The 13,967-nt window shown below is 36.5% G+C and overlaps 1 protein-coding gene across 1 annotated transcript in view; it reads right to left on the bottom strand.

Annotated features, from left to right (window-relative positions):
• Positions 1-3,404: 3,404 nt before the first annotated feature.
• LOC127202992 (vomeronasal type-2 receptor 116-like) overlaps positions 3,405-13,967 on the bottom strand; it is a 31,239-nt gene continuing 20,676 nt past the window's right edge. The window contains exon 6 of the mRNA XM_051161813.1: positions 3,405-4,336. Within this exon, the coding sequence (XP_051017770.1) occupies positions 3,405-4,336 (932 nt within the window). The remainder of the gene's footprint in view (positions 4,337-13,967) is intronic.

Here is a 13,967-nt window from a genome sequence, read left to right as displayed (position 1 = left end):
CCAAACAAAAACACCCCAGGGCTATATGGCTTTAGTATAGAAATCTATCAGATTTTCAAAGAAGTAAAACCAATACACCTCAAACTAGAAGCAGAAACAGAATAGAAACAAAAGGATCATCACCAAACTCATTTTATGAGGCACAATCACCATGATACCTAAACCACACAAATATTTAAAAAATAAAAAAATTTCAGACCAGCTTTACTCATGAATATTGATACAAAAATACTCAATAAAATACTGCATGCAAAACTTATGCAAGAACACATCAAATACATCATCCATTCTGATCAAGTAAGCTTCATCCCAGTGATGGAAGAATGGTTCAACGTGCATAAATACTTCAGTGTAATCCACCATGTCAACAAACTAAAAGAAAAAAATCACATGATCATCCCAGTATGCAGAAACAGCCTTTAACAAAATCCAACACACCTTCATGATAAAAGTATCAAGGAGATCAGGGATACAAGGCCCATATCTAAACATAATAAAGGATATGAACAGCAAACCTATAGGCAACATCAATTTAAATGGAGAGAAATGCAAAGAAATCCCTCTAAAATTAGATACCCAACAAGGATGCCCACTCTCTCCATATCTCTTCAATAGTACTAGAAGTTCTAACAAATGCAATAAGACAACTAAAGGAGATCAAGTGGATCCACATTGGAAAGGAAGAAGTCAAAGTATCCCTATTCACAGATGACATGATAGTATACAGAAGTGACCCCTGAAGTTTTACCAGAGAATTATTACTGCTGATAAAACCCAGTAGCCCTTCATGTACACATATGACAAATGGTATGAGAAAGAAATTAGGGAAACCATACCCTTCACAATAGCCACAAATAATGTAAAGTATCTTGGTGCAACTCTAAACAAGAAAGTGAAAGATCTGTATGAAAAAAACATCAAATATCTGAAGAAAGAAATTGAAGAATATATCAGAAGATGGAAAGATGTCCCATGCTCATGAATTGGTGGATTATCATTGCAAAAATTGTCATCTTATCGAAAGCAATCTACAGATTCAGTGCAATACCCATCAAAACACCAACACAATTTTATGCAAACCATAAAGAACAAATATAAAGTTCATATAAAAAAACAGAATAGCTGAAACAATCCTATACAATAATAGAGCTTCTGGAGGTATCTCCATCCCTGACTTCCAGCTTATCTACACAGAGATAGTAATTAAAACTGCATGGTACTGGAGTAGAGAAACAGACTGGCTGATCAAGGGAATCAAACCCAACATTTAGAAATAAACTCACATACCTACAGATACTTGATTTTTGACAAAGGAGCCAAAATTATATAATGGAAAAGAAGACATTATCTTCACCAATTAATGCTGGTCTAACTGGAGGTCATGTAGAAAAATCCAAATTGATCAATCTTTGTTACCACCCTGTACAAAATTCAGGTTCAAGTGGATCAAATACATCAACATAAAACCAGATACACTAAATCCTTTAGAAGAGAAATTGTAGAAGAGCCTTGAACTCATTGGCACAGAAGAGAATCTCCTGAACAGAACACCAACCATCAGGTTCTAAGATCAACAAATAGTATATGGGGCCTCTTAAAACTGAAAAGCCTCTGTAAATCAAAGGACACTGTCAATAGAATGAAATGACAATCTATAGATTGGGAAAAGATCTGCAGCAATCCTATATATGACAAAGGGCTAATATCCAAAATATATCAAGAACTCAAAACTTTAAATGCCAGCCAAGAAAATAACACAATTAAAAAATGGAGATGAAGCTAAACAGAGAATGTTCAGCAGAGAAATCTCAAATGCTGAGAAACACTTAAAGAAATGATCAGTATTCTTAGTATTAAAAAAATGTAAATCAAAACAACTCTGAGATTTCATTTTACACCTGTCAGAATGGCTAAGATAAAATACTCAAGTGACAGCACAGGTTGGTTGAAGATGTGGAGAAAGGGGAATACTTCTTTTTTTTTTGTTGGTGGGAGTGTAAAGTTAACCACTATGGAAATCAATCTTGCACTTTTTCAGAAAATTGAGAATTGCTCTACCTCGAGACCTAGCTATATCCCTCTTGGGCATACACCCAAAAGATGCTTCACAAGGACGTTTGTTCAACTATGTTCATAGCAGACTTGTTCATAATAGCCAGAAATTAGAAACAGTCTAGATGCCCCTCAACCGAAGAATGGATATAGAAGCTGGTACATTTACAAAATGGAAGACTATTCAGCCATGAAATACAATGAAATAATAAAATTTTCAGGCAAATTGATGTATCTAGAAAAGATTATCCAAAGTGAGTTATCCAAGACCTAGAAAGACACTTGGTATATACTCACTTATAAGCAGGTTTTAGCCATTTATTATAAGATAAGCATTCTACAATGCACATCCCCAAAGAAGATATGTAACAAGGTAGCGCGCACACACACACACACACACACACACACACACACACACACACACACGGAGTACATGGATGAAAATGTTCAAACTCAGGTCTGAAATCAATAAACTAGAAACAAAGAAAACAATTCAAAGAATCAACAAAACTGAGAGCTGGTTCTTTGAGATATTCAAGACAATAGACTAATCCTTATCCAAACTAATTAAAAGACAGAGACACTATCCAAATCAACAAAATCAGAAATGAAAAGGGAGACATAACAATGGACACTGAGGAAATCTAAAGAATCATTGTCTTACTTCAAGAGCTTATATGCCACAAAATGTGAAAATTCAAAACAAAATAAATTCTCCTATACAACTAAGCAAATAGAAGCAATCAACATAGTCTCCCAATTTAAAAAAATTAAAAATACACAAAACCCAGGGCTGCAGGGTTACAGCACAGAATTATACCAGAATTTTAAACAGCTAATACCAATATTCTTCAAAGTATTGCACAAAATCACTGAAAATGAAAACCTGTAAAATTGATGCTTTAGAAAAAATCTGCTCTCACAATTTTCAATTTATACAGTAGAATCGAACAGAATCTTCTGGTATTCAAAAGCAAATAAAATAAGTTATGTGAAATTTAATGTTTTTTAATCAAAGAAAGATAAAATAAATACAACATGTCTGGACATGATGAAACATCTTAAGTACCAGCACTTTGTAGGCAGGGAAAAGCAGATATCCATGGCTTGATTCCACACTGTTATACTTAAGGGACTAAAAGCTAACAAATTCTATTACAGAGAAAAGTATAACATGGATTTTAAACATGAACATGGTAATGGTTCCAGTGCAAAAGGACTACATACAATTGAATGAGGACTTAAAGACCCACATACTCTTATCCTATTATACCAGAATAAGAGATTTACAATGATGAGGCACTTGTTTCATACATTGTCTTTAATTTACTAACATAGATTAATATTAATTTTTAACTTAATGTTAAATGACTATTTCTCCTTGAATGGACTTTATGCCGGATGTCAACACAGGAGTTCTTATCTGGCCTTAACAAAATAATGTAGCACTTGGGGACAAAGATCAAGCCAAGCAGTGCTGAACTGGAAGCCAATATAGAGAAAACTTCCATAGCCACCATGACCTTCCCCTTCGTGCTGTGGTAGACAGGGAGGAAGGTGACCCAGACACAGAAGAACACCTGCATGCTGAATGACAGAAACTTGGCCTCATTGAATGTATCAGGCAGATTCCTGGATAGGAAGGCCATGGTGTAGCTCCCAAGTGCCAAGAAGCACAGGTACCCCAGGACAGAGTGGAAGGCGACTGCTGAACCCTTGTTGCACAGAAGGATGATGTGACCATGTTCAGCATGAGCATCTTGATCAATGAAGGGTGGAGAGGTAAGCAGCCAGATCCCACAGAGAACAAGTTCAATCAGTGTGCATACAGGAATGATAAAATTAGGGGCCCGTGATACCATTAGCCACCTCACCATTCTAGCTGGAACAGTGACCCTGAATGCAATAACCACTGTAATAGCTTTGGCCAACACTGTGGAGAGAGCCACAGTGAACAAAATTCCAAATGCTGTCTCCTGCAGGATGCACGAGGCTGTGTTGGGCTTTCCAATGAAGAGCAAGGAACTGAGGAAACAGACAATGAGTGTCAATAACAGGGTGTAGCTGAGAGCCCGATTATTGGCCTTGACAATGGGTGTGTCTCTGTGCTTTACAAAGACTGCAAGAACCACAGCTGTGAGAACAGAGAAACACAGCGCTGTGACGGTGAGAGCCATACCTAAGGGGTCATCAAAGGCCAAAAAGCTCACAGATTTCTGGAGGCAGTGGTTCTTCTCCAAGTTTGCATAGTGACTTTCTGGACACTTTACACACTGATCCATATCTGCTCAGAAATGAAGGTGATTGTGAGTCATTCCTCAGGACTTGTCTTTTCCTGCAAGTTGTTACTCTACCCTAGCTTATTGAAATACTTTCTGAATCATCTTCCTTTTTTGTTTCAAAAAAATTTAAATAGTCTGTCAATAACTTCAAATCTATGCAGCCATCTTTGTCTATGTTGTCAAAAATGGAAGTATCCCGACGTTTTTTTCCTAATCTTTTTATCCTTTCCCTGAATTTGTAACTCTGTTGCATCTATTTGGTAAGTCATAAGATTACAGAACAATATTTTATAAACATGATTTCACTCAGATACTACCTTATTAAAATCACTAATTTTTGTATATATATTTGTGTGTGTATTAAAATATAGACAATAATCTTTGAAAATCATTTCATATATGGTGTTGGAATCATTGGTCACATATGTCCTTATTTCAATAAACTCCTTTGTGTACACTACTTTGGTTCATTGTATGAATGATTTTGAAATAATCTATGCCATTACATCTTGAATTTCAAATCATTCACTAGTAGTATATTAATACATGTAGTTATTGCATTATATTTTAACATATAGGGAAAGCATTCTTCGAATAATTATATGTATTAAAAAATAATACTTGAATATTCTGCTCTTAACATTCGTTACTTTTATCTTGAATTTTAAAAAACAAACAACACTTCACAGGGTGTGGTTGTGCATGTCCTAAATCTGAGCACTTGGGAGGCAGTGGTAGGTAGATCAATCTCAGTTCTGTATCAGCGTGGTCTACAAAGTGAGTCCCAGACAGCAAAAGCTACACAAAGAAACTCTATCTTGACGAAAAAACAGAAATGATACAAACAAAGAAAAACAAAGAGAAACATATACACCATGTTTCTGTTACATTAAATCATTATGTATCTGAAAGCTATCACCTCATCAAAGAATTTTCTCTGTTTCACAATATGCACTGAATGTTTATCACGTTTCCTGTCAGGAGAGGCAAGTCTCTATTTTGATAGATCGGTTTGTTTTTCCGTGGTGATTATGGAACACTAATAATTTTTCTTAAGATATATTCTAAAGCTAATCACAAAAGGCTTATTTCATTGCTTCTATTATGAGTGTTTTGTTATTCCTTTTCTTTTGTACAATGTGTGCTTGAAGTGTAGAATTCCAACTCTGACTTAATTTAGGTCTGTGATATATGTTTCTTTAACTAATTTTTATATGAATAATATTTCTTTATTAAAAATACATTTTTCTTAGTACATAATATTGAATAACTGATATTTTCAAATTTTTATTTGGATCACATATATGTGGTCAGCCTGTTTTGACTTACATGTGGTTTCAAAATATAGTCACTAACACAAAACTGTGTAGGTTATTGTATTCATGACTGTGGTATTCAAACTGTGCATATGGAATTTATTTATGGACTTAGCATCTAGCTAAAGTGCAAGGGAGTAATATTTATCAAAAGATTATTGCTATGAACACACATGAAATTTCATGGTCAGGGTGGGGCATATCACATAATGAAAAACTTGATGCTGCAATTTAGCATAATCTTCTTACTTTAAAACAACCTTCTAGATGTTTGTTTTTTACACAGGGACAAGTAACACTCTCATTAAAACTCAAAGAACCCTTTCTTTATGGTGATCTGTGGTGATCTAAGAACCTGTCGATGATCCTAAGAATGAGTGATGCTTTAAACCCCATCCATAAAGGACTTATAAAACATCTATTTCAACACTCAAGAAATATAATGGAAATGAAGGCAAAATGATTGCAAGGTGAAAGCTTGAAATTGTTTCCTTCTGGAAAACATGTGCATCACACTGAGGGACTCTCAATAACTGTGCATAAGTTCACTGGTTGGTTCTGAGTGAGGATGAGATGAAGAAGAATGAGGGAATTATCTTCTCCTTCCCTGCTAAACTATATTCCACTTGTATAACAATTGATGAGTATATCCAGCTCCAAGCTACAACCTGAGTTTAACAAACAAGAAAATGTCAGTGATTGAACAAAATATGTCCCCCAGAAAAGGGAAAAGAATCATGAAACTTGTAAAGAGATAATTAAAAATGAGCTGAGTTTTAAAGTTCTAGAAGGAGGGAGCATACCTGGGATATATCAAGGATATGTGGGAAATTGTAAAAGAGTGATATGGACAAAAAAAAAAAAACAAAGTAGAGGTCATGTCTGCTAGAAAACCAGGTACCTTGCCTGGACACCATCTCCTACCTCACTTCTTCCAGATCCTATCCCATAATATCACCCTTAGTGCTGCAACAGAACATCAAATACAGCCTCCCTGTGTCCCTGCCCAAATATTTGGATCTCACAGATCATCCTCTCCTACTCTTATTCTTGTGCTCTTCAATGTATCCTAGGTTCCAGCTCAAGCAGGCAACCCCTTCTACATCACAGGCCACACCTACCAGAACATGAGGTAGGCTGCCTACAGACATTCTCCTTTCTCTGTTTTCCTTGAATGAATGCCTCCTCATTCTTAACTCCGCAACAGAACAGCCTTGGAAGCCATTGGGGTCCCATGTGCCCATCTCCTGTGGATTTCACAATTCTTCCCTTTTTAATATTTTGGTCCCCACTTCTTGCTTTCTCAGAAAACTTCAGAGGGTACCTTCTGCTGAAGACATGCTCCTCTCTGGGGGAAAAGGAGGCTAAAGCCGACTGACAGTTCTCACTCCTACTGCTCCTGAGATCCAATGCCACAGATTCTATTCCAATTCTCGAGCAGAAAAATTTTGTCTCTCTTTTATGACCACATCTGTAAGAGATCACAAGATCCTTCTCTTCCAAGTTTTCTTCCCCCAACTCATTCTATTAGGCCAACTTCTAATCATAGCAGGTATTCCCTGTGTACACACCAGCTGAGAAATCATGTAAACCAAATGACACACAGACATCACACTCTTCAAAACATCCAGAGAACAACGAAAAAAACACCAACCCAACAAAGACAAATATCTAGAAATCAGTTCCACTTAAATCCTATATGGACCCTCAAGCCCTGAGAATGAAGGATGTCTGTACACCATTCGCATCATGGGATATCTCATCTAGACAAAAACTAAACAGAGAAATACTGGCGCTTACATATTTTAGACCAAAAGGACTTAACCTGTTTACAGCACAGTTTGCACAAACACAAAAGGATATACCTTCCTCTCAGCACCTCATGGACATTCTCCAAAACTACCTACATACTCAGACATAAGTCAAGTTTTAACAGACACAAGAAAATTAAAATAAAATAACTCCCTACATCTCATGAGACTATTATTGATTAAGCTGGGCTACAACTAGAGATGCAACAGGCGAGCGACCTTAAGAAGTCATGGAAGCTGAACAACTATCTACTGAACAAAAAGCAGGTTAAGGCATAAATATCCAGGCATGGTGGTGCAAAGCCTGCAATTCCAACACTCAGGGAAGCAGAGTCTGGTAGATCTCTGTAAGTCGGAAGCCAGCCTGTCTAAAAAGTGAGTACAAGTCAATCAAAGATCCACAAAGAAATCCTGTCTTGAAACAACAAAAAAAAACATAAAAAGAACAAGAGTAATGTTTTTTTTTTTTACAATTCAATGAAAATGAAAACACAGCACACCAAATTTTGGGCCACAATATTTATGGTACAAAGAGAAATGTCCACAGGTCTTGGTGCCTACATAAAAACAAAATATGAAGATATCTTAAACTAAAAACTTAACAGAACACCCAAAAGCTCTAGAACAAAAAATGTAATCACACCCAAGAGGAGTAGATGGCAACAAATAATAAAACTCAGGACTAAAGACAAGAAAATAGAAACAAAGAGAACAATACAAAGAACTAAGGGAACGGAGAGTTGGTTCTTTGAGAAAAGATCAACAAATTCTTATCCAAATTAACTACGAGGTAGAGAAAACATAAAAATTAACAAAATCAGAAAGAAAAAGTGAGACATAACAACAGACATTGAGGAAATTCAGACAATAATGAGATATTTTAACAACCTGTACACCACAAAATTCAGACAATTTTGTCACTATCTATTCCATACCAAAGTGAAATCAAGATGAGATAAATGATTCATATAGACCAGTCTATCACAGAAAAATACAAGCAGTCACTAAAATCTTCCAAACAAAAACTGCCCAGGGCAAGATGGTTTTAGTGCAAATTCTCCATGATTTTCAAAGATAATTTAAGACCAATACTCCCTACATTATTCCATAAGAAGAAACAGAAGGAAAAATTCCCAATTAATTTTATGAAGCCACAGTCAGTCTTTCTCCCACAGATTGGAAGATGGCTCAGTATACAAAACTGAGCAATGAAACCCATCATATAAACAAGCTGAAAAAATAAATGATCATCACCATAAATACAGAAAAAAACTTTGACAATTATCCAACACACCTTCAAGATAAGATTAAGAATGCAAAGGACATGTTTAAACACAATGAACACAATTTACAGAAAACTATAGCAAGCAACAAATTAAATGTAGGAAAACTTAAAGTAATTTCATTAAACTCAGGATCAAAACCGGAAACAGAAGGAATGCAGCAATATTCATTCTATGAGGCCATAGTCTCCCTGACACCTAAAAAAAAAGAAAATCCCAACAAGGAAGAAAATTTCAGACCAGTTGACCTTATAAACACTGGCACAAACGTAGGCAATAAAATCTCACAAACACAGTGGCATATCAAATATATCATGCACCATGATCAAGTAGGCTGAATTTCAGGCTTGTAGGCATAATTCAACATAATTCAACATACAAAAACCTTCAATTTGTTCCATCATAAGCAAACTGAAAGAAAACAATTACATGAACATCCTAATAGATGCTGAAAAGCGTTTGACAAAATCCAGCACTCCTTCGTGTTAAAAGTCTTAGTATGATCATGGATAGAAGGTGCATAACTAAGCACAATAAAGGTACTATACAGCAAGCCAATAGCCAACATAAAATAAATGGAGAGAAACATAAAGGAATTTCACTTAATTCAGAGACAAGACAAAGCAGTCCACTTTCTCAGGATCTACTCAATGGAGCACTTGAAATTTTATCTAGAGCATTAAGACCACTAACAGATATCAAGGAGATACACAGTGGAAAAAATGAAGTCAAAGTATCCCTGTTTGCAGAGGATATGATAGTATACATAAGTGATCCCCAAAATTATGCAAGAGAACTCCTATGGCATATAAACACCATCAGAAACGTGGATCGTTATAAAATTAATTGAAAAAATTAGTAATGCCACTTTATACAAATGAGAAAAAAGCTGAGAAAGAAATTAGGGAGACAATACCCTTCACAATATCCACAGATAATATAAAGTGTCTTGGTGTACCTCTAACCTAGTAAACGCATGACATATATGGCAAGAACATCAACTTTCTGACGGAAATTTTGAAGAATACCTCATAAGATGAAAAGATATCCCATGCTTGTGCATAAGCTGGATTAACATAGTAAAAATTGCCACCTTACCAAAAGCAATCCACAGATTCAATGCAATTACCGTCAACATCAAACACAATTTCTTACATAACTTGAAAGATAAAATCTCCACTTTACATTGAAATATAAAAATCTCAGGATAGCTAAGGCCATTCTTTACAACAAAAGTATTTCTGTGGTATCACCATCTCAGAGATGACTCAGTTTCCTTTGAGTAGAGAATTGTTCAGTTTCAAGGTGTATTTTGGATTTTTGTTATTTCTGTTATCATTTAAGTCCAGCTTTAGTTCATGGTGATATAATCAGGGATTCTTTCCATTTTCTCATATCTGCTTAGGCTTGATATGTGACCATTTATACTGACAATTTTGGAGAAGGTTCCATGAGGTGCGGAGGGGAATGTATATTTTTTTGTGTTTTGGTGAAAAGTTCTGTAGGTGTCTGTTAGGTCCGTTTGATTCACGATATCTGTTAATGTCATTATTTCTCCAGATTGTTATTGTCTCAATGATCTGTCCTTTGTGAAAGTGGAATGTTGAAGTCTCCCATACTAATGCGTGGGCTTCAATGGGTGATTTTACCTTTAGTAATGTTTCTTTTACAAATGTAGGTGCTTTTTTTCGGGGTGTCGTTGTTCAGATTTGGGATGTAATTCAGTGGAACATTACATTGACCAGTATAAAGTATCCTGTCTCATCTCTTTTGTTTAATTTTACTTGAAGGTCTATTTTACTGTATATTAGAATGGCTACTCTAGCTTGCCTCTTAGATCTGTTTTCCTGTTATTTTTCTAATGAGAGACAGAATAGGACTGAATATGGGTGGGTGGGGATGTAGGGAGGATTTGGGATACATAAAATGAGGGTAAAATTGATTCACATTATATCATGTGATAAAAGAGTCTATATTCAAAAAAAAGAGAAAAATATTTAAAAAGAAGTAATTATTTTAAATAACATTTCTTTAACATATTTTCTGTTAAACAAAAGAAACATAGTCATGAAAGATATAAAATATATGTACTGAAGATATCAAACACAATCTACAGTCACATGCTGTATAAAACAAACAAAAGACAATCTTGCCTTGGGAATGATCATAAACATGATGTGAGATATCTAAACTTTAAATAAATCCTATATGTGACTGAGCATGGTCTGAAAAATGAAGTGGTGCTCAACACACTGTGGTCATGGTGAAATGAAACAGTCTGTTCGTTTATGAGCAAGGTGATCTCTTCTGGATCAATGCCTGCAACAGACCAACACTGTAACTCTTATCCCTCCAGTCTCATTCGATTGTCATAGGTATTGCTGACTCCTGTAGATGGGTTAGAAAGTTGGCTGTATTCCTGTATTTACCTGTCTCATTGGAAATCTCATTTTCTGCACAAGGAATGCAATCAAAGCAGCAGGCAGCCTTGCCTTCCTGGGCAGCTTTCCGGAATCCAAGTCTACAGCTCTCACTGCACACCGACTGAGGAGTCTAAGAGAAGTGAAAGCTGTTAGCAAACGTTTGCATTTTTGTGAAAAATCTGAAAATGGAGTATATCTGAGTATAACTGAATATTGGTTTGGATAGGCTTACACTTACAATTGAAATAATATGTTTTGGTATTGCTAATGTTGGCAGCTTTGGGGCTTATGTACCACACATATTTAAATATTAGTTCAATGCATGAATTCTTTATAAGAATATATTAAAATAGTGTTCTAGAAGGTCAATGGGTCACTCCAGCGTCAATCTATCTCTATACTTATGGGCCGCTAGTCTGAGCTTTTATCTTTTTTTTTTTTTTTTTTTTTTTTATTAATTTATTCTTGTTACATCTCAATGTTTATCCCATCCCTTGTATCCTCCCATTCCCCCCCCCCATTTACCCATTATTCCCCTCCCCTATGACTGTTCCTGAGGGGGATTATGTCCCCCTATATATTCTCATAGGGTATCAAGTCTCTTCTTGGCTACTTGCTGTCCTTCCTCTGAGTGCCACCAGGTCTCCCCCTCCAGGGGACATGGTCAAATGTGAGGCACCAGAGTACGTGAGAAAGTCGTATCACACTCTCCACTCAACTGTGGAGAATATTCTGACCATTGGCTAGATCTGGGAAGGGGTTTAAAGTTTACCTCCTGTATTGTCCTTGGCTGGTGCCTTAGTTTGAGCGGGACCCCTGGGCCCAAATCTGCCTATCATATTGTTCTACTTGTAGATTTCTAGGACCCTCTGGATCCTTTTATTTTGCTGTTCTCCCATGCGTCTCTCATTTAGAGTCCCAATAGGATGCCTTCCCCTCTGTCCCAGTTTCCTGGTAAGTGAATGCTTTCGTGGGACATGCCCCTTGGGCTAGTATGCAGATATAAGTGAGTATATACTATTTGATTCTTTCTGCTTCTGGGTTAACTCACTCATTATGATCATTTCTAGCTCAATCCATTTATCCACAAATTTCGGGAATTCCTTGTTTTTAATAGCTGAGTAATATTCCATAGTGTATATGTACCACAGTTTCTTTATCCACTCTTCTACTGAGGGACACTTAGGCTGTTTCCATGTTCTGGCTATTATGAATAAGGCTGCTATGAACATGGTTGAGCAAATTTTCTTGTTGTGTGCTGGAGCATCTTCTGGGTATATTCCAAGGAGTGGAATAGCTGGGTCTTGAGGAAGCCCTATTCCCATTTTTCTGAGATAGCACCAGATAGATTTCCAAAGTGGCTGTACTAGTTTGCATTCCCACCAGCAATGAAGGAGTGTTCCTCTCTCCCCACATCCTCGCCAGCATGTGGTGTCGCTTGAATTTTTGATCTTAGCCATTCTGATGGGTGTAAGATGGAATCTCAGAGTTGTTTTGATTTGCATTTCCCTGATGACTAAGGAGGTTGAGCATTTCTTTAAGTGTTTCTCAGCCATTTGATACTCCTCTGTTGAGAATTCTCTGTTTAGTTCTGAGCCCCATTTCTCAATTGGGTTATTCGGTTTGGTGGTGTTTAATTTCTTGAGTTCTTTATATATTTTGGATATTAGACCTTTGTCAGATGTAGGGTTGGTGAAGATTTTTTCCCAGTCTGTAGGCTGTCGCTTTGTTCTCTTGACAGTGTCTCCTGCCTTACAGAAGCTTCTCAGCCTCATGAGGTCCCATTTATTAATGGTTGACATTAAGGCCTGGGCCGTTGGTGTTCTGTTCAGGAAGTTGTCTCCTGTGCCAATATGTTCCAGGCTCTTTCCCACTTTTTCTTCTAAGTGGCTTAGTGTCTCTGGTTTTATGTTGAGGTCTTTAATCCACTTGGATTTGAGTTTTGTGCAAGGTGACAAATATGGGTCCAGTTTCATTTTTTTACACATAGACCTCCAGTTAGACCAGCACCATTTGTTGAAGATGCTATCCTTTTTCCATTGAATGGATTTGGCTTCTTTGTCAAAAATCAAGTGACCATATGTGTGTGGATTCATATCTGGGTCTTCGATTCGATTCCACTGATCAACCAGCCTGTTGCTGTGCCAGTACCATGCTGTTTTAAGTACTATTGCTTTATAGTACAGTTTGAGATCAGGTATGGAGATTCCTCCGGAGCATCTTTTATTGTACAAGATTGTTTTAGCTATTCTGGGTTTTTTGTTTTTCCATATGAAGTTCAGAATTGAACTTTCAATGTCTTTAAAAAATTGTGTAGTTATTTTGATAGGGATTGCATTGAATCTGTAGATTGCTTTTGGTAGGATGGCCATTTTTACTATGTTAATTCTCCCGATCCATGAGCAAGGAAGATCACGCCATCTTCTCAGGTCATCTTCAATCTCTTTCTTCAGAGTTTTGAAATTTTTTCATACAAGTCCTTCACTTGCTTAGTTAGGGTAACTCCTAGATATTTTATATTGCTTGTGGCTAATGTGAAGGGTGTGGTTTTCCTAATTTCTTCCTCTGTAAGCTTGTCATTTGTGTATAGGAAGGCTACAGACTTTTTTGAGTTAATTTTGTATCCAGCCAATTTGCTGAAGGTGTTTATCAGCTTTAGGAGTTCTCTGGTGGAGTTTTGAGGGTCACTTATGTACACTATCATATCATCTGCAAAGAGGGATAATTTGACTTCCTCCTTTCCCATTTGGATACCCTTGATCTCCTTTTGTTGTCTTATTGCTCTGGCTAGAACTTCGAG

The sequence above is a fragment of the Acomys russatus genome, chromosome 19 (genome assembly GCF_903995435.1).
Source record: "Acomys russatus chromosome 19, mAcoRus1.1, whole genome shotgun sequence".
Taxonomy (NCBI): domain Eukaryota; kingdom Metazoa; phylum Chordata; class Mammalia; order Rodentia; family Muridae; genus Acomys; species Acomys russatus.
The sequence above is the reverse complement of the archived record's forward strand: the minus strand, read 5'-3'. Positions and strand labels throughout refer to the sequence as shown.